General features: G+C 45.5%; 3 protein-coding genes across 4 annotated transcripts; 1 reads left to right on the top strand and 2 right to left on the bottom strand.

Annotated features, from left to right (window-relative positions):
- Positions 1-3429: 3429 nt before the first annotated feature.
- Positions 3430-6937, bottom strand: BATF3 (basic leucine zipper ATF-like transcription factor 3). Of its 2 annotated transcripts, none has more exons than XM_040553261.1 (3): positions 6687-6937; positions 5986-6090; positions 3430-4077 (listed from the first exon to the last, which is right to left on the bottom strand). In XM_040553261.1, the coding sequence occupies exons 1-3, from the start codon at positions 6720-6722 to the stop codon at positions 3892-3894; spliced, it is 327 nt and encodes a 108-aa protein (XP_040409195.1). In that variant the 5' UTR covers positions 6723-6937; the 3' UTR covers positions 3430-3891. The 2 variants fall into 2 exon arrangements, with proteins under 2 accessions (XP_040409195.1, XP_040409194.1); XM_040553260.1 differs by lacking the exon at positions 6687-6937 and adding an exon at positions 6276-6382.
- Positions 6938-10909: 3972 nt separating this feature from the next.
- NSL1 (NSL1 component of MIS12 kinetochore complex) lies at positions 10910-22250 on the bottom strand. Its single transcript, XM_040552593.1, has 6 exons — positions 22101-22250; positions 21719-21800; positions 18982-19112; positions 14861-14915; positions 11776-11843; positions 10910-11188 (listed from the first exon to the last, which is right to left on the bottom strand). Exons 1-6 carry the CDS (start codon positions 22248-22250, stop codon positions 10910-10912), a joined length of 765 nt encoding a protein of 254 aa, XP_040408527.1.
- Positions 22212-26666, top strand: TATDN3 (TatD DNase domain containing 3). The gene is given in 11 exon segments (XM_040552372.1): positions 22212-22364; positions 22441-22473; positions 22560-22633; positions 22920-23004; positions 23662-23724; positions 23814-23927; positions 24328-24395; positions 24608-24707; positions 25911-25991; positions 26308-26367; positions 26369-26666. Coding segments are annotated over 11 exon segments (819 nt in total). The 5' UTR covers positions 22212-22307; the 3' UTR covers positions 26453-26666.
- The last annotated feature ends 466 nt before the right edge of the window (positions 26667-27132 follow it).

Below are 27132 nucleotides of genomic sequence, written 5' to 3'. Positions count from 1 at the left end.
CAGAATATGCTTTAATCGTGTATGGGGTGTACCAGCAAAGTTCAATTTCTATATGTTCCTACAAATTAAACTTGTTCCTATATTACTGATAACATTGAGCAGTGTTGTCACCAAGTCACACAGGAACAGATGGAAAACAAAAGAAGAATGGGGAGAAAAATGTAGCATCTGAAATAAAATAGCAGGAGAATACAAGGGAAATAGCAACAAGTGCAGGTGAGACCAGCAGTAGTACAGGAGGATCAGCAGATGACAGTAAAAAATGTACCAGGCAAAAGAACAGAAAGACCCAAAGTCTGTAGGCTTTTTGAAATTTTTTTTTTTAAGGTGTGCTTTTAGCAGGACTCTGGATGACTACATGAAGACACTTGTAAATATTCACAGGCATAAATATAAAACATCAGTGGGCAGGAGCGGGACTTTCTAATCAACTCTCTTGAGGTGTAATAATCGATCTGTTATATTCTAACAGTTTTGGGTAGCTTGACTTTGTCTTTCTGTTGATCTTTTATCTTTGGAGGCCAGAATTATCTTTTAAAAATAATATAAATTTAAATCTGACCCACCATCAACTCAAAGAAATGAATAGACAACAGCTGAATTGGACCCAGTCTGCTTACCTGAATTAATATTTTTATCTTTGGGTAAATTTGAACTGAGCATTTTGATTTTTCAATAGACTCAAAGAAAACACAAAAGGAAATGCACACTAAGCAAATCTAGACTAACTGTAATCTTCATTGTGAATATAAGTAGCCACATATAGGTATGAAACATTTTTTGTGATGGTGTAATACCCTGCTGCAAAAGGAGAGGTCTGAATCTGAAAAAGAACTTTCTGTTGCTTCCTTAACAAATGGGCCTTTTCCTTTCTGTTCTCCTTTCTGCTTCCCTATTCACATTACAATTATCCCAGGCTCCAGAACATACTTTCAGTTTTGAAACTCTCTGTAAATCTATCCTTATGAAGAGCTCCTGCAAACAGTGTCATCAGCCCAAGTGCATATTTTTGTATTAGTGATACATAAGCCAGTGCTTTAACAGGTCATTGTGTCATTCACAACATGATTCAGCTATGACAATAATTCTACAAATGTATCAGTATGTTGGGTTTATTTAGTTTGGGACACTCATTTTGCTCACTTCTTTTGCTTAGGGTTCTCAACTGCCTTTGAACTTTTTTCGTACAAAACACAGTTTGTGATAGATGCCTTCGTTGAACTATTAAACAGAAGAATGATGCATAAGGCCCTTTGGTAACAGTGCTGGGAAAAAAAAATAAAAAATGATGCAATAGATGCAGGAGGAAGAAGCAGTCCCTGCCCCGAGGGTTCAAAGCACGCTGTTAGTAAGGGACCCAATGCACAGGCTGGAGCTACACCCTGTGGCTGTGGGAAGGAACTTGTGGTCATGAGGGCCCCTGTGGGGCTCCCAGCTCTTCCAAGGAACAGCAGCACAGCCTTGGACTTAGGCTGCTGTTACAAGCACACGACATTGCTGTGAGTTCAGCCGTTTTCCCCTTTACATTCTGCACAGACATTACGCAGTTAATAAGCCAATAAACTTAAATGCAGAAACAGCGGTCTGAAGTTTGCAAAGCAGAACAAGATCGTTGCTTACTGGTGAGGAACATACAAAAGGACTTGGACTACTACATAATAACGTGTAGCCAGTTTCTAGGCAGATATTTAGAAGAATACATGTGTAAGGAGGATGATTTCACACAGATGACTACTCTTCCCCTTCTAGAGGAAAGCACCTGTGGGACAAAATCCTTAGGAGGATTCTGCTGGGATGGACTGTCTTGGACAAGGCAGTAGATCTTTCCTCCCATTTTTGAGGGTCTGCAGGGCTTCATAGGAGATACCACGCTTTTGCATCAGCTCTGACCTCAGCTAGCTCCTTTTCAACCCCAGCCTCAGCTCAGCCACACATACACGTCTAAGAGACAGAAGATACCCTCTCGCACTCTGACCATCCTAATCTATAATGAACTTTCCCGGAGCAAACGTTGTTCATTTCCACTATGCTCCACCTTCTCCATTACACCTCTACTCAGCCCAAATTACACTGTGGCATCCAGGGGGGAAGGAATGTAGGTGGGTGGATGAAGATACTCAAGATAGCTTCCTTTATTAAGGGTGACACGAAGAATCCTGTCAAGGACATTACCCAAAAAGCATACTGCAACGTGTCCTGAAGTTTTCATTTTCCGTGGCAGGGACTGCACCTGCTTTTCTTTGTATGATGAATCAATTTTTACAGGACCATAAGAAACTTTGAACAACATGTTTGGGCTGTAGATCGCTTCTGCAAGTGCTGAAAATTCTCTTAGGGACAACCTAACGCAAACTTCTCAAGAAACCAAAGACTCCCTCCTCCTGTTGATCTTGAGTTTCTAGCCTAAGACAATGGCATGAGGGGGCCCTTTAGAAGGCAGATAGAATTAGGGAAACTGTGCAGTCAACTGTCTTCATAATTAAACTGTAATTCATAATTAAACTAGTGAAGCTAAATATATATAATCTTTTAAACTTTTCAGATCATATCCTGCTGATAAATACATAAATCCAGCTGACGGGTGAAATGAATCTCACGAGTTGAGCTGAAAAAAAAAAAAATCACCAAACGCTGAGGTGGGAGAGCTTGCAAAGGGATAGAGCTTTTTATTATCCAGAGATACTCTTTGACTGGTAAGCACTGTGAGAAACTCTTTGCTGGATCCCAGGCTAGGGCATTCACATTTCTAGAGCTTGACACTACTAAGAAGCTTCAGAGAAGGGGAGAAAATTTTTGTTTGTTTCTCACAAACATGGTCATAATTCTTCCTTTTTGTAAGAAAGGGAAAAAAATAGTTAAAAGTAGTAATAAGACATATTGCATGCAGTTATCCCATGTGGACATGGAATTAAATGCCTAGCCAAATTAACTCATTTTATCCATGGACATCACTTACCAGAAGTGACATGCGAGATGAAGGATAAAGATAATGCACTACCAAAAAAAATATCCAAACAATTCCCCCAACCCCAAATAATCCCCTAGTTAATTTTCAGTGTGCACACTAAAGCAGTAAATTTTAAAATCTGCTTTTTAAAAACACGTTTAAAACCAGCAGACTGTTTTGCTTTTCCTCGACACAGAGCAGACTATCATTATTAGAGACTGGCTGAACTGTATTTTAGAATACAAAAAATTATGAGAATTAATGCTGGCAGAGGCTGATGATTGGGGATAGTAAAGAAATAAAGACTGGGAAAACTCAATGGTTTACACGCATTTCAAAAGAGGGACTAATGAAGTGGTGATAAGCAAATAATAAAGCAACTGACAGGAAGATTACCATTAGACTTTGGATTTGACCAGCAAACAAAGAGGAGAGATGTTCTAAGGACATTGGATATCGAAGAAGGTGGAGAAAACCATAAAGATAGGACATTGCTTTTATTAACCAAACCTGTTTAGAGAAAAAAAAGAAACAAAACCACAAACCAGCAGCCAGAATCTGATACACAAGGATGACAACTGACAAAGGGTTGCTAGCAGTGGATGCGTGGGAGAAAGGCATCTCAGCCCAAGGCCGGTACTTTTCCCTGTCTACATTCCGTTGCACGATGGTGGGCTGCATCGCACTGTGACATTTCTGAATGCAAAACCATGGCTCGGAGATTCTACAAAAATATAAAAAGTCACAGTTCGAGTTGTCATTTTTTCCATACTGATATTTTCCTGAGATTCAGGAGACTAAAACACTTCAATGTGGAGAAGAGCTGTGTGGTCAAGTCCAGCCCTCTTCAAGGGAAGGCCTGTGCCCTAAGTATGCAGTTCTTCAAATCTCCCCTCGTACTGGCACTTTCACACATCGCATCTAGAGGTGGTGGAGGCGACATCTCATCTGGGCAGGCAGCTACTAAGTGCATCGGGCCTTGGTACGGTCACAAAGTTCATGGTGCAGTGCAATAGTGGACAGATCTTCTCGTGATCCTTCAACACTTCACTCAAGTGTTTCATTTCATCTGTTAGCTTTCCGATTTCTCTCTTCAGGGAGGTATTTTCTTGCTCAAGAGACTCATATTCCTGGAAGGAGGAAAAAAAAAAGCCTACTCATAGTCAAAACATTCTTTTCAGTGCTCCCACCTTGAGTATATTCAAGTAACTGTAGGAAAGAAGTGTGGTTTCTTATTATAATGTGCAAAATGCTAAGGAAGGACAGGAACAGCCTCGAGCAAACCTGGGTGCTTAAACAGGGCAGGTACTTCACGACCTGCGTCTTGAGCATGATGCAACTCCTTTTGCAGGAGGTGCCCCTGGATGGGGGGCTCCCCCGCAGCCCAGAGCTACAGAGGCAGGTGATGGTGCCCCTGTGGTGGCCTCTCCCAGCCCTAGGCTGTGCCAGGCAGCTCTGCACCATCAGAGCTATGAAAATCAAAGTCCCGAGCCCCCACTTGGTCACCAGCAATCCTGGCCACTGCCTTGCTTGTCCCTGACCAGGATGCCTTTGAGCTAAGGCTCCTCTGGCAGTGAATACGCTGCTGTTAACTGCAGGGGAGTTTTGAGATGCTCTGCAGCATGCACCTGTGACGGATGTGAGACTCGCATGTCACATTTTTTTTTGCTTGCTGCGGGTCTCAAGTGTCCCTGCTGCCAAGACTTCTCATCCCAAAGAGAAGAGAGCCCGAGGTTCAGAGACAGCCCACGGAAAACCTGCAGATGTCTGCACCTCGCTGCTGGCCTGGGGCTCAACACTCGCCCACTCAATCTCACCTCCCTGGGAAAGCTTCACAGCAGGCTTCAAAGCCCACACATGCCTTCAAGGGGCTGTTTACCAGGCAGAGGGGAGAGCCCTGCACAGTGCTCCTCTGGGCAGCCAGAGGCTGCCTCTGCTTCTCTTCTTTGCTGCAGCTTGGACCCCCCTGCCCTCCCTGACACCCTTCCAGCAACCACTCACATGCGGAGTAAAACAGGCAGGATCCTCCTGACACATCCCTGTAGCAGAGGCCACCATCCCCGGCTCTGCTCTCCTCTTGTGCCCCAAGCCCCATGGAGCAAGCGTTACCCTCCAGTCGCTCCATCCCTTTTGCAGGGCAGAGAACACCAAATTGCTCCTGCTGAGGAGGAACGCCTCTTCAGCCAGATCTGCCTGCACCTGGAAAAACCTGGGAATGAAGATTCCCAGCATGAGGAAGAGCCCCGAGCCCAGCAGGAACACCAGAGTGGCTGCACGACGGCGCAGTGACTCCAGAAAAGCCAGGGCTTGCCCCATCCAGAAGCACCCAGCACCTGGCTGTCTCAGGCACTGACTCAGAGGAGATCTGGGAAAAACCAAACCCCGAACTCCCCACCCTGTGCCTCCTGGCCTCTGCTGCCCGTAGACAGCTCCTTTCAGCCTGCACGACCGACACAGCCACCAGCAGCAGGTCCAGCACCTACCCCGGGAGCTCCGCTACAACAAAAGCGCTGCTGTGTCGGGCAGCATCCCGACCCGGAGAGCGGCAACTCCTCTCCTCCAGCGTTTGTGCTGGGGACTAGAACCGCACGTGTGATATCGAGAAGCGTTGAGAGTTTCTGGAAGAATGAGCCACTTTCATGCTTTTTGGAAACACCCACTGCTATTTATCAGAGCGCACATGCATAGCAGCTAACTGAACCGAGCTCCCGCGCCAGTTTTGGAGTTCCTAAGAAGCCTTTTCGAGCGGGTATTTCTGCCTCACACCACAGTTTTAAGCTGAGTGAAGCCAGCGCTGCCACCCCGCAGCGGTCCCCTCCTCCACCACCTCCTCCCTGGGGCATCCCTGCTCCATCGCAGCGCTCCTGCTGGGCTTACCCCGGCTCCAGAAGCGAGCAGCTTTGCCGGGGGACACCAGGAGCCCCGGGGAGCAGCTCGCAGGTGGCCAGGGGCCAGCAGGTGCGGGCACGGCCGCGTCCCCCCGTCCCCGCCGGGCAGGGCTCCCCCAGCCACCCGGGCACCCCGAGCCCCCCGGGCACCTCGTGCAGCTTGTCTGCCTTCTGCGTCTGCTTCTTCCGGCTTCTCTGCGCCGCCACCCGGTTCTTTTCTCTCCTCCTCACCTTCCTGTCGTCTTCTTCGTGACTCTGGAAAGACACCGAGCCAGCAGCGCCTCGCCGGCCGTCCGGGAACCGGCGGGGGACTCCCGCGGGCGGGCGCGACGAGCTCCGGCAAGCGGCCACCGCGGCCCCGGCAGGCACCCGGGGGTCCCCGGCAGGCACCCAGGGGTCCTCGGCAGGCACCCACCGCATCCCCGTGCCCTCGCCCCTACCTGCTGGCCGCCCTCGGAGCTCCGCGGCAGCGCGCTGCCCGCCGCCGGGACGCCGCCCGACATGCCGCCGGCTGCCGCCCGCTCCGGGGCGCCGCTGGGCAGCCCCGGCCCCGGGGAGGGCTGGAAGGAGGCAGGGAGGGCTGCAGGCACGGCCCCCCCCGGCCCGCCCCGGCCCGGCACCGGCACCGGCACCTGCGGGCCCCGGGGCGGAGCCGCCGCCCGCATGGAGCACACGTGGAGGGCCCGGGGGCTGCGCCCCGCCGCCGGGGGAACCCCCCCAGTTCCCGGCCCCGCGGCACGGAGCTGCCCGAAATTCCCCCGGAGAACCCCCCCTCCAAAAAAATCGCTCCCCTCCGCAGCCCGGCTGGCACGGCCAGGCGCAAAAGCCGCGCAGCAGCCGCGCAGCCTCACCCCCGCGCACTCCTGCCCGCAGCACTTGTGCGCCATCGGCTCCTCCGAGCGCCGTGGGCTTCAGAGAAGGGAGCCCGGCGCAAGGCGAGGCTCATCGGCGTGAGGACGAGGCATCGGGGCTGGAATAAAACGATTTTCGCTTTCGCTCCTCGCCCTGTTCCTTTAAATAATAAGGAAATGCCGCGCGCTTCTGGTAAAGGCGAAGCGAGGCAGCGGCTGGGGACAGCGCGGCTCTCCGGGACACAGCTCCCTGCCTTGTGCCACACCGAGCAGCGCGGCTCCTCTCCTTCCTAACGCGCTTCTAACCAAGCCACTGCTTCTCCCTCTGCTCGGAAGAATTCCTCTTTGCCCTGGCAGCCGCTTGCCAACGCCCTTGCTCTGCTGTAGGTGTGCACACAGCACCCCATGTGCCAGCGCGCGGGGCACGCGCACGTCCCCACGAGGGAAGGTGCTCCCCGGCACCACGCACGAAGCCCCAGGTATCTCAATGAAGGGGGCACTTCCCCGTTCTTCTGGTTTCCCCAGAAGTTTGAGTCACGCAGCTTAGATGAAGCTGAGGTTGCAGAGGCTGCAAATGGAGTGAATAAAGCCGGACGTTTTGGGAAGATCCGGCTAAGAGTTCGTGCTGAAGGTGAGAGAAATGCGCAGCTCGGGGCCAGGAGCTGGCCCAAAGTCAGTGCTGCTGAAAAGCCTGGCTAAGCGCTTCTCCCCAGCCCGGCTGTACCACCTCGGAGCGCTTTCTGTCTCTGCCCTCTGGGCCACCTCCACCTGGTGCTTTCCCAGAGCTCCCCAGGCCCTGGAGGACCGAGCAGCAGCGAGCCTTCCCCACTCCAATGTCCCCTGGGACCTACAGCCCTGACAGGCCCCTTCAGCTCCCTCACCAAAATGCCTCAACCAGCAGGTACCCGCAGGCTGTGCTGGGTCTGTGAGCACCCTGCAGGATGTTCCCGGCCCCCTGGTTCCTCCCCGCCTGGCTTCTCCCTTTCTCCGTCACACCAGCACTCAGCTGCTGGGTGCTGGGTAACTCCTGGCAGCTGCAGCCTGAGGTTTCCAGGACCCCACAAGGAGGGGACAAGTCGCAGGAAGGTTCCCTTGGGCCTGAGCACGGTCTGCTGGTGTTCAAAGTGGCAAAGGAAACGAAAAGTCAAAATTTGCTTGTGGGAACAAGTTTCTGCTTAGTATTAAAGCTCTATCTCTGGTACATCTGCAGAAATGCCTACACAGTAATTCCAGGTAACACAGCAGCAAAGGCAGAACATTTCTATGCAGGAGAGAAAACAAGCCCAGAAAGCAGCCTAGGCAGCTGAATTTACATTTTACCCTCGCAGCTTATCAGCGACTTCTGTCTGCGTTGAAGCAGCCTACACACACTCGGGCTGGAGCTGCGGTTGAACACAGCGTGGCGCTTCCAAAGCATGGCACAGAGCGCAGCTGGGGGTCAGGGCACCGAGTGCCCCAGCTTTCAGACACATCTTGGCGTCTGCGCCGAGATTTCTGGGAGTTTCTCCATGTGATGTTTGCCGTCACCTGTGTTAGAAAACGACACGCAGAGTGCGGGGATGCTCCTCCAGTCCCTCAGGTTTCACGGGGTAGGGGTGGCTCGCCCTCACCAGTGATAAACACGCTGCTGGCAGCACATGCTAACGAGCAGCGAGATGGTCCAGCTCACCCCAAAAAAGCCACGAAAGCCAGCATCCTTCGCTGTTGAGCTGCCTTACAAGATTCAAGGGCTATATAAAGAAAACCTACCAGACATTTCTTGATGCAATACCAATTCAGCCCAAGTTAAAAATAAGTTTGGATGTTGTGACATTTCACCGAAAACCTGATTAAGCACTTGCCTTGCACAACACTGCTGATTTCTATGAAAAGTTAACTGAAGGACAAAAGGCTACGGGAATGGGAAAAAAAAATATGTATTTCTGCCAGTGGAAAATAGATCAGACACTGATAGTTGCAAACATCCCTTGCTGCAGAAATTTTTAATAATTAGGAAAAGAGCTGAGCACTCAAGTGTTGAGTTTAGCTCATCACAGGACTTTCGTTTCAAGAGAGGTCCTCCAGCACCTTCTGCTGCCGCTTGGCCAAAAGCTGCCACCAGATTTGTAAATTCATGGCTAAGATGCTGCACTGGGAATCTTTACTGATTTTCTTTATCCTTCTTTACACCATTTATTTGGGCAGCATTTCCAGATGCTTTCGTTTTCTTTTTCCACACAGCCATGGTTACAACAAGGGCCACGGAACCAGACCCAATTGCCCTGGCTCAGGGTACCAGGCATCCCTTCCCACTTTGTTCAAGCCCCGTGCAGACCAACTGTCCTGCCATCTCTTAACGCTACCACGTGCTGTAGGATCACATCTTTCATTCACTTACTAGGTCTTAATCCGTGGTGCTGTCCCTCCTTATTTCTTAAGACATTTGTCTTACACTGGTCATTTTAGATGGGACATCTTCAGAGAGGTGCCTAATCCTAGCTTTTCTTTTCTTTTTTAATTGCCTAACATTATTCAAGTGAGGATAGCAGGGAATCTTTCTATCAAAAAAAGAAAAACCACACACACGTTGAAATACTATAATGGGAGACTTGCAAATTCTTGCAGTGCTCAGCTTAGTCTAGGAACACTCAGATTAAAGAGCATCTGTGGAGCTCAGTGAAGATGTATGCATTTGTGCAACAAGGGGATTTTCAACCCAGGCCGGAGCACACATACCCAAAGAAGCTACAATTCACTGTGTGAAAAACTGTCCCAGTCACCCGTTCCGCAGCTTTGCAGTTCCAGTCCTCTCACATCCTGTCCTCTCTTATATTAGAAGCTTTGTAGCCCTGAGATTAATAGCAGTTGCAAGTTCAAAGGCAGTAAATGGAGCTACTTCAGTTACTCGAGCCAAAATTTAACACAGATGTCTTCTGAAGTACTAATACACTAACTGTTCAGTCACCATGTATTCCAGGATTAGAACAACATTATCCAAAACTTTGATCTTTCTTAATTGATTTCTTTTACTTCGTATAAAAACAAGTTTGTATATACAAAAGCAATCGGAAATATATTTACATATGATTAAATATACAAAGTTTTAGCACAGATGCTCACCTTTACAAAATAAACGGTGCTAAAATCTGTTACACGTTTTCTTGAAAATTTTCAGTCTCTTAGACCTCAAGTTGGATCTGTCTTCCCACAACACTACACTAACAAAGCTTCTTAAAAACCCTCTATTTACCGTGAGAGGAAATACATTACATGCTAGACACACGTATTTACTGTAAACACATGCACTCATAAGCCAGAAAAAGTTATCGATGGTTAAGGCATAATGCTCAATTTAATACTACCTAGGTACTAATGTGTTTAAAAAAAGTAAGCTCGCTCAACCTAATACCATTTACTGTTAGCCTATACTGATTTTTAAAGTTTAGTCAAATGCCACAATTGCATACGTGACCCAAGTCAAGATCCTGTAATGTGTAGAAGTATTGTCAAGGAAACCCCCAAACTGCTTATATGGATTACATGAACTGAAATATCAGATGGAAAGATGCAGATGGTCAAATCCTTGCTCTGAAGAGCACACTGCAAGCAAATACATACAATTATTAAAGTCCCATATTTAAACCAATGTGATGATACATAAGCCTTGCTGACCTAAATTCAGGAAAGGTGAAATAGGAGGGACTGATTCTAGATTTGCTGTGGATTTTCAGAAAACTAAAGCATCATACCAAAATTGGTGGTTTTAGTATGTTCCAGTTTGAAACTCTTCTTAAATTATTTATTAAATCGCCACCAAACTCAATATAAATGAAGGTTCATTAGGAGAACCAGATGTTCTCCAGCCTCTTCAGAGATGTGCCTGCTGTGTATGAGCACTTAGTGGTTTACAAAAAGACTGCCCACAGACACAAAGCATTTGCACAGCTCTGAAAAGCACAAGGACTTCAAGCTAACTTCTGTAATAAAAGGGTAAAAAAAAATGAGAGTTAATCAGTAAATACATTTGTAGGATACCAGATGTTACTGGCACGCATAGGCTTTCATATACCACCATTGTAACAGTAAGAAGAAAAATACGTATATGGATCAAAATCTAAATAATTAAGGAAGCTCCCACATATAGCACTGAATTAGAGGGTAGAATAAGGTTTAAAAATAAAAGACTGAATACACCGAACCAGAGTGCAACTGAGTATCCAATCTGAAAATACAAAACGAGAAATTCATGCGCTGAGAGTAATTTTCCTCCGTCGAAGCGGGTAGTATTTTCTCTGTGGTGAATCTGCAGCTCTTTTCCTTTTGAACAAAGTGTAGGGATTTTTACTGGTGTCAGTGTCTGTTGGCGTGACCTCTCCCGGTGATACGAAGCTTTGGACGTTATCTTCCTCCTTTGCGTTACAACCAGCAAAGACTTCTTGCCGCAGCTTGCAGAGTTCCAGGGTTGGTTGCCAAGTTAGCGCTTGGGAAAAACCTTCTGCTCTTTCTATTAGCGCGGGGAGAGACTGCAAGAACAAATTGAGTATCTCAAGTTACATGGGAAAAGTTATGGCTACAACGAGCGAGATGCTAATTAGATTCTGACAGGCACAAAAGCTGCAGTGTCCGCAGAGACGGTCCAGGTGAAGGCGGGGAACTCAGCGCTAGCAGCCTAACAGCACAAGGGTCTGCACTCAGAGCTCATACGAACAGAATGCCAAGTTTCAGTGCTGCCTAATTCCAGCTCTGAGCTGAATCAGTATCGCAGGAACACAGCTCATGTCTAAGCTGGTGCTAACGTAATAAATGTCATGTGCAACATGAAGTTGTGCAGGTCTTCAGGAGGTATTTTTCAGATGTTGCAGGTCCTAAAATCTCCGTTAAAGAAAAAATGCTTCCTATAGCCACAGGTTATTCTTCCTTACTCCCAGCTGAGGGTGTTCTTTACAGCTATAATGGCAGCAATCCAAACCTAAAGATGTGCTTGCTTCAAAAGTATACAAGCAAGCTTTTTTGTGCAAAGCCATATCCAACATGAGTTAGAACTGCTGTTTTATAACATTATCAGAACAAGAAAAGAAACAAATATCCCCTTGGAGCACACAGATCTCACCTTCATTGCCTCGCCCATCTGTTCAGACACCATTTCTGTCAGCTGCTTCAGATCTGTAATGTAAGCATCTGCAGAAAAAACATAAAGCTCAAATACACTTCTGAAACATAACTCCCCTTTCCTCCCCCCAAAACTTGCTATTGACTTCTTAGAATCAGACAGAAAAGCAGCAGAGTCCCTGTACAAAACTTAAATGTACAACACATCCCTTCTGTCAGTGCTGGGGATGACAGCTGAAGTGCTTTATCTTAGTGTTGCTACTCTTAATCACAGAAAATGCAGGAGTGTCTAGAAGTCTCACCTCTTGCAAGCCACACAGTTCTTCACTAGAAATCCTACAGCTTAATACAAAACATGAGCCACAAAGGCAGTATTTGAGATAAAGGAAGAGGTTACTATATATATATATATATATATATATATATATATATATACACACATACACACATATCTGTTTTTAAACCTTTCAGGTTCACAGAATCACAGAATTGTAGGGGTTGAAAGGGACCTCAAGAGATCATCAGGTCCAATCCCCCTGCCAAAGCAGGTTCAAATTACATTATGTAATTACAATGTTCACATTACATTTGGAAAAAATGCACAAAAGAAGGATAGACACAGCTGTGTAGATAATGACACAAAGGAAAACCCTTTTAAAGGGGGGGGGGGGGGGGGGGCGGGGGGAGGAATCACAGATCTTAGAGCTTCAGCTTGGTAGCAACAACTGAGCTTTTACAAAAAAGGCTACTTTTTCATCCCGGCTTAATTTACCAGGCGTTAACAACAGGAATATGGCCAGGCTGGATGGGGCTTTGGGCAACCCAGCTTAGTGGGAGGTGTCCCTGCCCATGGCAGGGGGTAGGAACTGGACAGTCTTTAAGGTTCCTTCCAGCCCAAACCATTCTGTGATTCTAAGAATAAAAAAGAACCGAGTGTAAACAACGTGAACAGCACTAATTCTGCTGGGTTAACGAGAAAAGAAATAAAAAGAAGCTTTCAGAAGTACTGAGGCAGACAGCAGGTGCAGAATACAGGGGAAAATGGTATTTATTTGATTGGTGTAGCAATACGATAAGATCATCAACACATTATACATTTTTGCTGATTGATTTACAAGAAACAATAATTCTTCTACTCAAGAGTTAAACTCTTAAAGTTACTATAAAAGAGTTTTGCACGTCCTCTGCCGTTATTCCATCTGTGGCACTATGCCATCAACAAAAACTTAAAATCAGCAGATAAGTAAGCGTGCTTCTGGGAACTAAGTAGTCTCACCTCCCACTACTATTATTTTCCCATAGGGTTTCACCAGCGCCTGCAGTAAATACCATGTTAGATTGTGCACACACTCCTAAACCGTTTCAGAGCAAAACACATCACTGTGCTTTGACTTCAAACTAATCAGTACTACTGAAGATAATTTAAGTCAGCCACTGAATTCTGGCGCAGAGTGATAGTGACCTCCTGCTGAAATGTAGTAAGCAGCAGCAGACTGTTTTGTTAAGCTGTCTGTCCACGTGCCCGCTGCGCTAACCTCACGGGGCTTAGGAAACAATCCTTGCACAGACACGGATGCTAAAACGCACCATCATTCAGAATTTGGAAGGAAAATAGTCAAAGAGCAGCCTCTTGAATTACAACACAGAGGCCTGTGACGGACATTCTCTAAAAGAAAGGCGTGTCCATAATGAAGAATCCTTACAGTAGAACATTGGGATTAGAAGACTATGAAGTTGTAAGGAAGGAGTTAAGTAAAAGTAAAAAAGTAATTACAAGGCTAATTTCAGTTACACAAAAGGATTGACATGCAGATGAAGTTTGCCTGCAGGAGTTCAGCTTTACATGGACAGCATTATATTCCTCAGTGTTCAAGGCTTTCCAAAACATAGGGAAATGAAAAAAGGAAATGAAAGGTATTGAGTAATCTAAACATTTTTGGTTTCTGGCCACTGTGCTTGCTAAACTGGGATACATAAACTTCCCAAAGACTACATAATACTAAAATTCAGCACAAACTCTCTGCTGTCTTGGCTAGGACTTTGCTGTTACCTAACCTAAAAAGGAAAACCATGGTGCAAGCTATTACTAGCTTATAAGAAGTAGTTAATTCCTATCAGAGAAGCATAGACCTGGATGCTAGAAACCAAAAGAAACGCAGACGTGAAGTGACGCTCTTTACTGCTCCTGTTAGCTACTTTGCTGCACAGCCTGGCATTTCTGGAAGCAATGTCTCCTGTTTACAAAGAGGAAACGATGCCTAGAGTGAAGCCAGATCAGCAGGGTGAGAACTGGAAGCTTAAGGTTTGCTTCTCAAACTTCAGTTAACACCTCTGCTCGTTACACCAACTTTGCAGCACGTGCAGTAATCCATAGCGAGGGTTCTGTCACCATGCCCACTTCAAACAGCAGTGGCGAATTGTGTCATTTTTCAGCACTTAGTAACAGGCAAGGTAGAACTTTCCATCTCTTAAGGCCAGTCTCAAAGAAAGCACATCCCACTCTTCTATTGCAAAATACACCGCCTTATTCAAATTCCTTGGAACAAGGAATAGCCTTGCAAAACCATGGAACAAGCTTATGACGTTTACAGTTTTACACAAGCAGGGTAAAATTCAATACATGCTTCATCAGTGAGTACTACACAACTGTTTTCAATTCCCTGAAGAAACTGACCGATTAGGAAGAGAGACTGAAGCATTTCTAGTATTTATATAAAGGCAACACAAGGACAGTCAAAGTATAATGTCAGCGGTCAACCTAGTTCTGCATCTTGCCTCTGCCGCTGGAGGAGGAAAGAGGTAAGAAAACCTCCTGAGGGCGAGTATTTGACAGTTTCTACCCAATGCGCCCCCAGAGACCAGCTTTTGCCTTTAAGCACACTGTGTAACAGCAGACAGCATTCAGAATAAACTGATGCAGCAATACATTCAGTTATGACAAACTTCTAGCTGTTTTGGTTAGTAATTTAAACAAGCCAATAAATTAAAATAAATTGACAGAAGAAAACTTCTAACACACTTGCTGCTGGCCAGTAAGGTAGGCAGTGTTCCCTCAGTACAGTTGCCCTCCCCTGAAAAACCATTACCTTGAGAAGGCAGTGACCTGATCTCTTCTGGCGTTACCACAGGCTGGTAGAGCTTCTGCAAAATCAAAAAAAGAATAAGTCTGAAATATCGCCTTGCTTTAATGGATATCTAACGTATACACTGCAGTTAGAACAACGGAGAACGGTTAATCGAAAGAGATGGTGGTGGAATTATGTAGATAAAGAGGGTATTAGATGCAGAGTTTGTAGATACCCAGTTACTGGAAACAGCATTCTGGCTAACAGTTAAATTCACTGTGAACACGGCTCCAAAATCTGCTTTGGTTTGTAGAATTCCAATTCTTAAAGCATGAGAATTTTTAACCTAAAATCCAGACGTTTTGGAAGAAGCATTGCCATCCGCTGCACTACTGAGGAAAAAGAACAGCTCTGACTTCTAAGGAACCATTCACAAAACCAGTACGCTGTCATAGAGGACAAAACCTGAACAATGGCTACATGAAGACAAAAAGCTAAGAAAAAGAAAACCATTTAAATGACTATATTATATCCCTGCAGTTACTTATGCAAGAACAAGAACACTCGTCTGCACAAACCAGGCTCTCTCACTTAACACCAGGGAACTGTGACATGAAGTTCCCTAATACTAATTAATATACTCGGTATTTAATTATGTTGAGGGCAGCATTAGAAGTAAGAACCTACTTGGGAAGAAGGAGACAAAGCAGAGACATAGGAATGCAAGTTTTTTATATCATCTGCAAGTTTTTTTCTCCACTTGAAGAGCTGTCCCTCATCCTTCTTCAACCAAAAAAGGCAGCAGTAGGAAAGTTACTTATTCCTCTGGGCAGTTTTACCAGAACAACACTTTCACAGCTCACACACGTTACTAGCAAGCCTTCAGTATCAGCTCCAAACAGAAGAACACTGCTTGCAGTTATCCTCAAAGAAGACAGAATATACTGAATGAAAATGTGCAAGATCATCTCTTGCTTTGGGGAGTTACGGGGAGATTGCCACACTAAATGAGTGGTTCTCTCCACGTAAACTTTAGTTAAGTACTTCATCTTTATAGTTGTTTTTTATGCCTCAGAAAACATGCATCAGGAGAGATACCAGGGTTAAAAAGGAACAGGAAAACTCCACCATCAAAAGCAGAGAAAACACGAGTACCTTTGCAGAAATAGCTGGGAGGAAAAAAAACACTTCATTTACAGAGACACGCTAGAAACTTTCTATGTTTTGCAGACACAATGAAAATAATCATCTAGTTGTGCTGTAGTAAAATCTGAAATGATCACTGGCAGAAGAAATGTAATCTGAAAGGCATCCTAAGTAACTCATCTACTTTAGGACTGAGGTAGAACATAGTTTTCCTTTTGCAAGAAGATCAAAAGGTCTCATTAAAATCTTGGTGTTACACAATAGCATACTTTATTTTAGTCGATTTTTTTGGTTTGATATACTTGACATGTTGACAAGAGATCACAAAGGCATGATGTGTTAGAAAATATTTCAGACTGAAGACAAATATATATGCGTGCGCTTTTATTTACTGCAAATCCTCTGTGCCTGGCTAACCTGGAGAGTTATTTATCTTTGTCAACTTTAGTCCTCTGAAACGCAACGCAGGCTCTTAAATGACTATTAAAAATAACAATAATAAATCCCTTTCTTCTTTAGCATAGAATCACAAACAGTTGGGGCTGGAAAGGACCTCTAGAGGCGGTTCAGTTCAAACCCGTGCTGAATGCAGGGCTAACTTGAGCAGGTTGCTCAGGACTGCACCCAGTCAGGCTCTGATGGTCCCCAGGGATGACACACAGATGTGCCCGGTGCCTCCTGGGCACCACTGGGACTGCCTGGCTCAGTCTCCTTTCCTCTCTCCCCTCCTGCAGCATTTGAGAGGCACCCTGAGCAGTGGTAAGATCCACCCAAGCCTACTTTCTCTCTTCCAGGCTGAACAATCCCACCACGCCAGCGACTCCTTGCTGGACTTGATGCAATTTCCCCACGCCTTCCTCGGACCGAGGAGCCCAGCACGGACCCGATGCTCCTGGCCTGTCTCACCAGGGCTGAGCAGAGGGCAGGAAGAAGACCAGCTGGCCTCAGACAGGCCTGAGCAGAGGGCAGGAAGAAGACCAGCTGGCCTCAACCTGCTGGCAGCTCTTCCCAACACAGTCCGGGAGGCTGGTGGCCTCCTCTGCCACAAGGGCACGCTTCTGGCCCACGGTCAGCTCAGCAGCTAGACCTGTCCTGCAGAGCTGCTTTCCAGCTGGGTGCCCCCACATCCACCAGCTCACTGCAGGCATCCATGAGGTTGGTCAGGGATGGTTCCCTTTATAAGTCCATGCGGGCCACTTCCATCCGTCCATCACCTTCCCAGGGACTGACAGTTCCTGGCTTGTAGGTCTGCAGTTCCCTGGATCCTCCTTTTTTCCCTTCCTGAAGATAGGGCTGATGTTTGCTTTCTTCCAGCACTCAGGGACCTCCCCCATTTGCCATGGTATTTCAGAGATAACCAAAAGTCCCCTTTTAACAACACCATTTGTGGACACATCCCAGCAGGACACAGAGAGTGGGACCGAGTGCATGACCCGGTCCTGAGTCGCTGCCTGAAGACCCACGGTGCGTGCCCTGGTGATGTAAATGCTCCCAGCTTGACGCTCCTCTGCCCTTCCCCTGGAGTCTTCCTTGCTTCACTGCCCCCCCACAGCTCTCAGGGGCAAATCTTACCAGGAAAGACCAAGGTGAAGAAGGGATTAAGTTTCTTGGCCATTTCCATGTCCTTTGTCGTCAGCCCCATTCAGAAACAGCCTGTGTTGCCCCTGGTCCTCCTCTTTTGACACACCTGCAGGAGCCCTTGCTGCCATTGCTAAATTCATCTCCAGGTGGGCTTTGGCTTTCCCTGTCCCTGTGTGCTACAGAACCCCTGTGAACTACAGCTTTCTAAATTTCAAGGCTTTCCTTGCTAACTATACCCTAGCAAGGCAGCAGTTTGTTTATGTGCTTTCCTGTGCTCCCAATGTGAAGAACACAATTCTCAAGTCTTCACCGAGTCAGAAATCCTATGAAAAAGCAGTAATGCTTTCGCCACAGAAAGTTCATGCTACAGCACACGCATAATTGGGGGGCTGGGAAGGAAAATATTTCTGGATTTCTGTAGCAAACACTTTAACCTTCTATCCTGTTTGAACTTTCTGAACAGAAGGCAGTAAATCATCTCTTTTGTTTACAAACACGTGCACACAGAAATGGCTCAAACATTGCGCCATAGTCCAGATATCCCCCCTCTGATTTGCTCCTAGTTTCAAATAACTTTTGAAGCACATCATAAAGCCACTAACCTGCCACAAAAACAACATGGTTGAAGAACTTATCCTAGAGGTAGACACTTTAAAAATGTACTTCAAGAGATGGTAATGTCACGGCTCTTTAGGATATCAAAGCGAAGGATGGAAAGAAAATTGACTCCTAATTAATCAGCAAGTAAGCAGGAGGCAGGTATAACGTAATTACAGAAAAGAAACTTAACCAAGAACACAAATGGGTTGTTTAATACCAGTAATTACTTGGCACTCAGTGTCAAAAAAAACAGAAATTGCTGAACCTATTAATTATCCACATTACCTTTTTTCCTTCTTTACTGAAAGTACTCAATGCAGTTATCAGCTCAGCAGAAGTGCTCAGGGAAAACAGACATCTTTTGAAAAGTCAAATACTGTGTGTGATAATATCTAGCTGCATGTATCATAAATTTAATACGTTACACGACCTTCAGACAATTTCAGAAACCCAGACTTGACAAGATTAATAGATATATACTGGCTTGTAAGCTGTAAATCACCATGTTGAAGCAATCTGCCTAAGTAACTTGCTGAATTGTGCCACAGGCCCAACTCCCTCATAGTCACAGCAGTCTGTAGTAATCCTTGCTTTACGGAAGATAAATTACTGCTAATTAATGCAAAGAAACAAAGGTCAACATTTGAGCAACCTGGTCTAGTGGGAGGTGTCCCAGCCCATGGCAGGGGAGGTGGAATTAGATGATCTGTAAGGTTCCTTCCAACCCAAACCATTCTAGGATTCCATGATTTATTTCAAGTTACATACAGCAGCTACCATAGGCAAAGGTCTTCTGAAAATCTGAGGCTACTCACCAACATTTCTTGCTCTGCTTTCATGGTTTGGATAGCATGTACCAGTATCTTCTTAGGCCACTGCTTACGCTTTGTTGATGTCTCTACTATAAGTTCATCAAACTGGTCTTCAAGAATTTTGATGTAGGAACCTAAAAATGACAAGCACACAAAGTTATTGTAACAACGCTCCTACTCACAATGTTTCTTTTCTTTGAGACAAAGTTGTAAGGACAAAGATATCTTTAGAACTGAAGTAAGAAATGAAATGTGATTATCAAAGAAGATAAATGTCTGTTTTGGATCCCAGTATAAAGCAATATAGAAATCAGATCACAACTTCCTGCTGACCAGTTACTTTTGAAGTAAGGGAGCTGGGGTGAGGATGGGAGGACAGGGGAGGCAGGGAACAATCTGGGGAAAAATCCAAACCGCATTTCTCTGTGCACTCTGAACCTATGACAAAAGTCTGACAAGGATCTTCTCAGGTAACTTGTTTTTCAACTGGAAAATAAAAAGCCAACAAATGCAAGATGCAAAAAGAAAAATGGCTTGATCTGTACAATTTACAAGCATTAAAAAAAATCAGCTGTCTAAACAGTAATTTGAAGCCTAATTGACTTTCTAGCATACAGAACACAGATATACATCTTCATCTTAAAATCAATCTGTAAATTTTTGACGACAAACTGTCACCTTAATGAAACCCTGTTCCCAGAAATACTCTGCAGCCTGAGAACATCTGTAGTTACTAGTCATACGGAGTTTGCAAAAACAAAAATAGGTCTACTTTCAGCATCTGATACCAAAGAGAGTGTATCTGGTGGGAGCCAACTTTCATAGCTTTCTTTTCCTATCGTAAGATTAGGCTAAATATGTAGAACATGTTTTCAGTTGTTGACCGAAGTATTTTGACTTCTGCTACTTTACTACAGGTACTCAGCTTCTCCAAGGTTGCAATTAAACTTAGCTATTTTTGAAGCTTAAGACACTATTTTAAAACTGGTTTCAAAATTTAGACAAGCAAATGCCGGTACCATCTTGATGTCACACGCCATCATTACAAACCATAAAAAATAAGAGTTATGGAAAAAAACAATTAACTTTGTCTAACTGAAAGGTAACGCATATTTCTATATTCTTCCATTTGTACACTTATAATTCTCCACCCGTGGAGATTTGAAATCCTGACAATAGTCTTGTTGTATAATTTTTAAATTTAATTTTGCAAACTCCTTAGAATTTAAATTCACAGTTACCACTAAAATGTTGAGCATAGCTTGCAAGCCATGCAATGTTTTCAGTCTACTGGTAACAAATGGATTTTGAGCACCCTCTCTTGGTCAATCTATGCAGAATCAGGTGACTGTAAAACTCAGAAAGTCGAAAAACAAGTTTGAGAATTTGTGAGTTTTTCTGAGCCACTGGAATTCCAACAGGAATACCAAAGGCACAAAATGCCAGATCACTCGGTGATTCAAACTGGCTCAGAGGTGAGCACACGCTTATATTTACATCAAATTAAAAAGCACAACACAGTCCTTACACCTGCTTTATGCCAACTGCAGGAAGGTAAACAGTACCTCAGCTAGCACGAAGTTGGATTTGTGCAGAGGATGACCTACTTTAAAAAGTAACCATCCAGACAAAGATTTCCTGTTAAGAAAACCCTGTAAAGAATTTTTAAGCAAATTTGAATTCGTGAAGTGAGCCTGAATCAGTTCAGCATTTTGCAGTATGAGACCAGTGCAGTCTTGACAACGTAGTAAGTAAAAGCTGGTCTTGGTAACTCATGAAACCTGAGTTTTGGATTATTTTATAAATGCACACACTGAAAATAATGGATAAATATTTCACTCTGATGTATCCGGTCCCCATGCCATCTGGGCAGCCTCTGATAAACTCACTCCAGTTCTTCAATCTTTACTAAAATAAGGCAAATCATGCCTGACAAATCTGTTGTCCTTCTACGGTGGGGTTACAGCACTGGTAGATATGGGAAGAGCAACTGAAATCATCTGCTTGGACTTGTGCAAAGCATTTGACGCTGTCCTGCACAACTGCCTCATGTCCCTAAACTGCAGAGATGTGGATTTGAAAGATGGACCTCTTGGTTGATAAGGATTTGGCTGGATGGTCGCACTCAAGGAGTTGTGGTCAACGGCCTGATGTCCAGGTGGAGACCAGTGATCAGTGGTGTTCCTCAGGGGTCTGTACTGGGACCAGTGCTATTTAACAGCTTTGCTGGCAACAAGGACAGTGGGATCAAGTTTGCTGACAACACCAAGCTGTGTGGTGCAGTTGACATGCTGGACAGAAGGGATGCCATCCAGAGGGACCTGGACAGGCTTGAGAGATGCACCCATGTGAACCTCATGAAGTTCAACGAGGCCAAGTGCAAGGTCCTGCACCTGAGCTGGGGCAATCCCACGCAGAAACACAGGCTGGGCGGAGAATGGATTGAGAGCTGAGCCCTGAGGAGAAACACCTGGGGGTGTTGGTGGATAAGAATCTCTACATGAGCTGGCAATGCATGCTCGCAGCCCAGAAAGCCAGCTGTATCCTGGGCTGCATCAAAAGCAGTGTGGACAGCAATTCCTTATACAGACAAAGCCAAGCCTGAGCTCCACCTCATCCGCACCATGAATGTTGTTATCACCACAGCCGTCTAGAGAAAAAAACTGTCCAATTAAAAATACAACGCCTAGAACAAACAAATAAATAAATCCATGCAAAATTGACAAGAAAACACACGTACCACACGGTTCGGAGCTGGCTGACGTATCCCCCCAGGGCTGCCCATTAACGGTAACATTCTCTCGCACTGCTGCCTCGAAGTTCTGCAAGAGATTCAAGGGCTGGAAAACTTCTGTGCAACACCAGCAGCTGGTAAGACACTTCCTGACCGACTGCCCTGCCTCGGTCGGCAGGAATCATTGAGTCATTTAGGCTGGAAAAGACCCTTAAGATCACCAAGCCCAACCATCAACCTAGCCCACTAACCCACGTCCCTTAGCGCCATGTCTCTTAAACGCCCCCAGGGGTGGGGACACCACCCCCCGCGGGCCCTTCCTTGCCGCCCTCCCCGACCCCACACCTCCCCGGCGGGCTGGGCCCCCAGCCCGGTGCTGCCGCCTCACCCACAGCACGTCGTCCGCGGCGATGCCGCCCGGCTGCCCCGGTGCCAGCGCCCGCAGGAAGGGCGCGCACAGCCCCAGCACCCGCTCCAGGCCCCGCCGCGAGCAGCAGCGCACCCGCAGGTCCCGCCGGGCGGCCGCCCCGGCCGCCATTTCCCGCCTCCGCCCAGCCCAAAATGCCGGCCCGGAAGCGGAACCCGGCAGGCAGAGATGGCGGCGGGGCCGCTGGATTGTCACTGCCACCTTGCCGCGCCCTGCTTCCACCCGGTGAGGGGAGGGAGGGACGGGGGGATGGATGGAGGGAGGGAAGGAGGGGTGCTGAGGCGCTGCCTGTCTCCCGCAGGATGTGGCGGCCGTGGTGCGGGCAGCAGAGGAGGTGAGGCGAAGCGGCACCCCCGAATCCCCTCCTGGTCCCCTCCGTCGCCCTCCGCGCTCTTCAGCGCCGCTTTCTGGCTGTGGCAGGCGGCCGTGGTGGCGCTGGTGGTGGTGGCGGAGCAGGCGGCGGAGTTCCGGAGAGTGATGGAGCTGTCTGAGAGGTGCGGTATGCCGGGGACAGGGTTTGGGGGTGTCCCGCCCCCCCCCCCCCATCTTATTTTCCACAGGCTGACACCACTGCCCCAGTGAGAGCCCCCACGCGTGTCCCCAAGTCGTCGTGAGTGGCCGCTTTGACAGCGGGCAAGGACCACCTTCCCTCTGCCTTGGCCAGGCTGGCCTTCTGTCCCTCAGTAACTCACTGTCTCCGCATAACTCACCGTCCACCCTGAGCTTGCTGGCTCATGTCCCTGTGATCCGCCACACTGCTGTGGTGTGTTCTGTTCCCAGATTCCCAGGATTTGTGTTGCCGTGCCTAGGGGTTCACCCCGTTCAAGAAGTTTCTCCAGAAGAGCAGCGCAGTGTTACTCTGAAGGTAAAACACCAGCAGGTTGGATCAGCCCAGTTGTGGTGACGCTAGGGCTGCTCTGACAATGCGGCATAGTGTTCCAGTTTGCCTAATTTGACATTAGATCTGCTCAGTGATTTTTGTTTTTCTGTAACACGGAAGATGCAGTACACCAAATCCCAGGTCTCTCAACACTGCCATTTGTCCGTGTGAGGTGTACAGCAGGACTGTTCGCTGAAGTCATCTGACCGTGTTACAGATGCCGCAGTGAAACAGTTTGAAAAATCCCAAATGGGTGGTTTGTTTACAGGGAACAGAATGCATGTGCGTTTGCAGATGTCCCTTTGTTGTCGTGGGAGTGGGAGGATACCAATTTGTGCCTGAAAATTTTTAACATGAAAACTTGGAGAGCTGTCTGCAGCCATATAACACTACCAGACTTTTTATGGGCCTTGGTTTTGTTACCTCTTCTGCTCCTGTGCAAAGATTGACTTGAAGTAAGGGCTCGTTGAGTAAAGCAGGAAAATCCTGGAGGGCCCTAAAACTGCTCAGCTCCTAGTAATAGCAAGTTTGGAAACAGAATTTAAAAGCAATAAAGGGAAATCCATTTTAATCACGACTGAATTCATACTGCTTCCATCTCGTAAGGGCAATAAGGCTTGTTTCTTTAATTTGTTCTTGCAGGATCTGGATGATGCATTGCCACTTATAGAACTCTACAAAGATAAATTGGTGGCAATTGGAGAAGTAAGCAGAATTCTGTAATTTAAGTGTCTCTGGATTCAGCAGTAAAAAAAAAAAAGTTAAACTTTCTCACTTCTCTTCTTGCACCGTAGGTAGGACTGGATTTCACTCCCAGATTTGCCAGCACGGATGAACAGAAGGAAGAACAAAGACAGGTTTTGATTAAGCAGATTGAGTTAGCAAGAAGACTGGATTTGCCTTTGTAAGTTTTGCTTATAGTAGTAGAAGAACTTGCTGTATCTCAATATTCTATGGAAATATTTCCCAGGATTTATCATTACTAAGAACCTGTAGAACTCGTGTGGCTTAAGCTGTTACTAGTGTCCTGTCAGTCTCCAGCTGAAGATGTAGTTACGAATTTTCCCTATGTTTGCCCTTGAATACAGTGGTCTTCTGTATCCTGTCCTTACTATGTTGTTGATATATCTTCACTGTAGGTAAAATTATTATATGTATATCTCTAGATTTTTTCCAGATTAAAGGTGTAATACAGATTATTTTCTTCCCAACCTGCTGTTGGTTCATGTTTGTTGAAAAAAAACTACATGAGATATATACATGTATTTTGCTGAATTTCCTAATGCCAGGCCTCTCCTTGGTGTGCAGAAATGTCACTCACGCTCAGCTGGAAGGCCAACCATTAATCTCTTAAAGGAACAAGGTATGCTTTTAATGCTTTTTTCTTCATTTTTTTTTAATGTAATTTTCTTCTATCTTGCTATGCCTGCATTATCAGTTTGTGTACAAGAAACTTGGGAGTTCTAGTGCAGAGACTCTGTAGTCATTCTTGGTGGGACTGAGGTCCAGTTGGAAGGTGATATCACAGAACCTACTGCAAACACTACTGATGAGTTGGTTTGTTTCTTTCTCTGAGGTGCTTCAAAAGTGTGCTTCATGCATTTGATGGGAAGCCATCTGTAGCAATGGAAGGGGTGAAAGCCGGATACTACTTTTCCATTCCGCCTTCCATTATAAGGATGGAACAGGTAAACATTTAAAGGGGATTGCACCTTCTCAGTGCTTGGGGATTGCAGGTTATATCTGGTAGCTTTTCATGGTGGTAAGCATGCCTGCATTTTAACCATGCAGCTCTAAAGGATGCTTGGAGATCTTTAAGTCTGTACAGTTGGAAGTGGGACTAGCAGTACGTATGTATGATTACAGTCACTTGTTCCTTGATAGAAATTCCTGCTTTCCAGTTACTTATAAATTGCTTTTTTACTTTGGCTAAATTTTTGTTTGAGGCTTTTGCCTTAGTTGGACATTTTTGGGGAAATTTTGGCTCAAACAGTTCAGCTGTTCCTCAGAAACAAGGGTTAAGAAAATAAACGTTTTCCTTCATTTAATATGTTCTGATGAACTTTTCTTTTGGAAACTTCTGACACTGTAGTGTTTTAGAGTAGGAAACGTGACATGTGGAAAAAAATAGATTCTATCTTGGTGCTATGAGACTTCTGTTCAAAAAGAAATCTACTTAAAATTGACTAAGTTACAGGCCTTTGAAAAATAGTTATTAGTTAATGGCCATGCCCTGCAAAGCATCAGATAAATTGTTTTAAAGACAGTGTTGGCTAGGTCAGCCCTGGACTTAGTGAAACTGCTCATTCAGCTTTTCCTCTGGACTGCTGCAAACTTTGCTAACTTCTCGGGTAGCCATCTGTTCCATCCTGAACCATCATCAACTTCTGTGATAAGCTCTGGAAATGTAAGAAAGGAAGAGACATGATTCGAGTGGAAGGGTGTGAGGGATGGGTATAGATGGGGATGAGGGTAGGAATTTGCAGAAAGGAAAGGAAACTGGGGCTGCAGGGTAAAAGAGGTGAGAAAAAAGGATACACAAATATTATATATACAGAAAACTGGCGAATTAAAAATGCACATGGCAAGTCTAATTGTAGGGCATTCTGTGCAATATAATGTAATAAAGTAACAATGGATTCAGAGTTAAAATGATAATAGTGCTTCAGATAATTAGAGTCATAGAAAATAGGATAATCTTGGTTTGAGAGGACTTCTTGAGCAGCTCCTGTTATTCTTGCTGCCATTCTAACATTGTTGATAGCATACAGACAGTGGCATCAAAGTCTTTGGACATTGCTTTTAAATGCAGAGCTTATCCTTCCACCTTACATTTTTTCCACAGGTCTAAGTTCATAAAGCATTTAATAGCTGTCTTTATTTTCTTCAAGAAGCAGAAGCTTGTGAAACTGTTACCTCTGGAAAGTATATGCTTGGAAACTGACTCTCCAGCTCTGGGGCCTGAAAAACAGGTAAATGATGGGTGGCCTTCTACGTTTGCATGTCCAAAACCATGTCTTATGGAGATTACTTACTAGCACAGACGAGTGAAGTAGAGTAGACATAGACAAGGGATGGAATTCAGAGAACTAGCTAGAGAGGTAGCATTTCCCAAGGCTGGGAAAGGAAAAGAAATTACAGGAACGGTCAAAGGGGGAAAATAATGCAAGAGTAGATGTATGCAGTACTGCAGTGTGACTAAAGGTGTGTCAGGAAGTATTGAACCTGAAGCACCTTGTCACCTGGAGAGGTCTGTAATTTGATTTTTTTTCTTTTTTGTTGTTTAAGGTGAGAAATGACCAAAAAACCATTTACATTGCTGCAGAATACATTGCCAAAATTAAAGGAAATTCCAGTTGAAGAAGTTAGAGAAGTGACAACACAGAATGCACTGAAAGTATTCCCCAAACTGCGGAACTTTGTTCGTGTATAACTTAGAAACTGAAATAAATATGTTGCAGCAACTAGTAGTTATGGCATGATAAATAAAACCAACATACATCTTGTCCTTAATGGAGTTTGTTGGAAAGTTCAAGGAGTGAGCACAGTGTTACATAGATACAAGTAACAACAAGCTCAAGTTTCTGAAAGACCTTCTTTTGTACACACCATTGTTCCTCTTAAATGCGATAAAAATATCTTGATCTTTCATGTTTCAGAGTGAATGCTTTGTTAAGAAGGCACCACAGAATTGTGGTTTATTCTGAGTCCTTGATCCTAGCCTAGGAAGATGGCTAATGTGCTTAATGTCCCCTCTATTCCTTAATTCCAACAACTGGAAGTGACTCGGTTGTGGGCACACACATGTGATATAAGCTCTGCTAGGACCTGCAGACTGCACATCCCAGTCTGAGCTGTTAGAAAGTCCCAGCTGGCTGAAGTTCTGTGTGTGTCGCGTGGACCGGGCTCTGTGAGTGAAGCAGAAACAGCAGCTGCAATTCCTTTCTAATACAGTTGAAAGAAAAGAATTACTGCCTTCTACTCCTCCTTTGCACTTGCGTACAGTAACTTAGATAGCTGCTCAGATCTTAGCTATTTTGAAGAGGGTTTACTTTTATTTATTTAGTATTTACTTGAATTGTGCTAGGCTTGGACCTATTTCGAGGGAATTCT

The sequence above is a fragment of the Cygnus olor genome, chromosome 3 (genome assembly GCF_009769625.2).
Source record: "Cygnus olor isolate bCygOlo1 chromosome 3, bCygOlo1.pri.v2, whole genome shotgun sequence".
Taxonomy (NCBI): domain Eukaryota; kingdom Metazoa; phylum Chordata; class Aves; order Anseriformes; family Anatidae; genus Cygnus; species Cygnus olor.
This window is presented reverse-complemented; position numbering and strand designations above follow the sequence as displayed.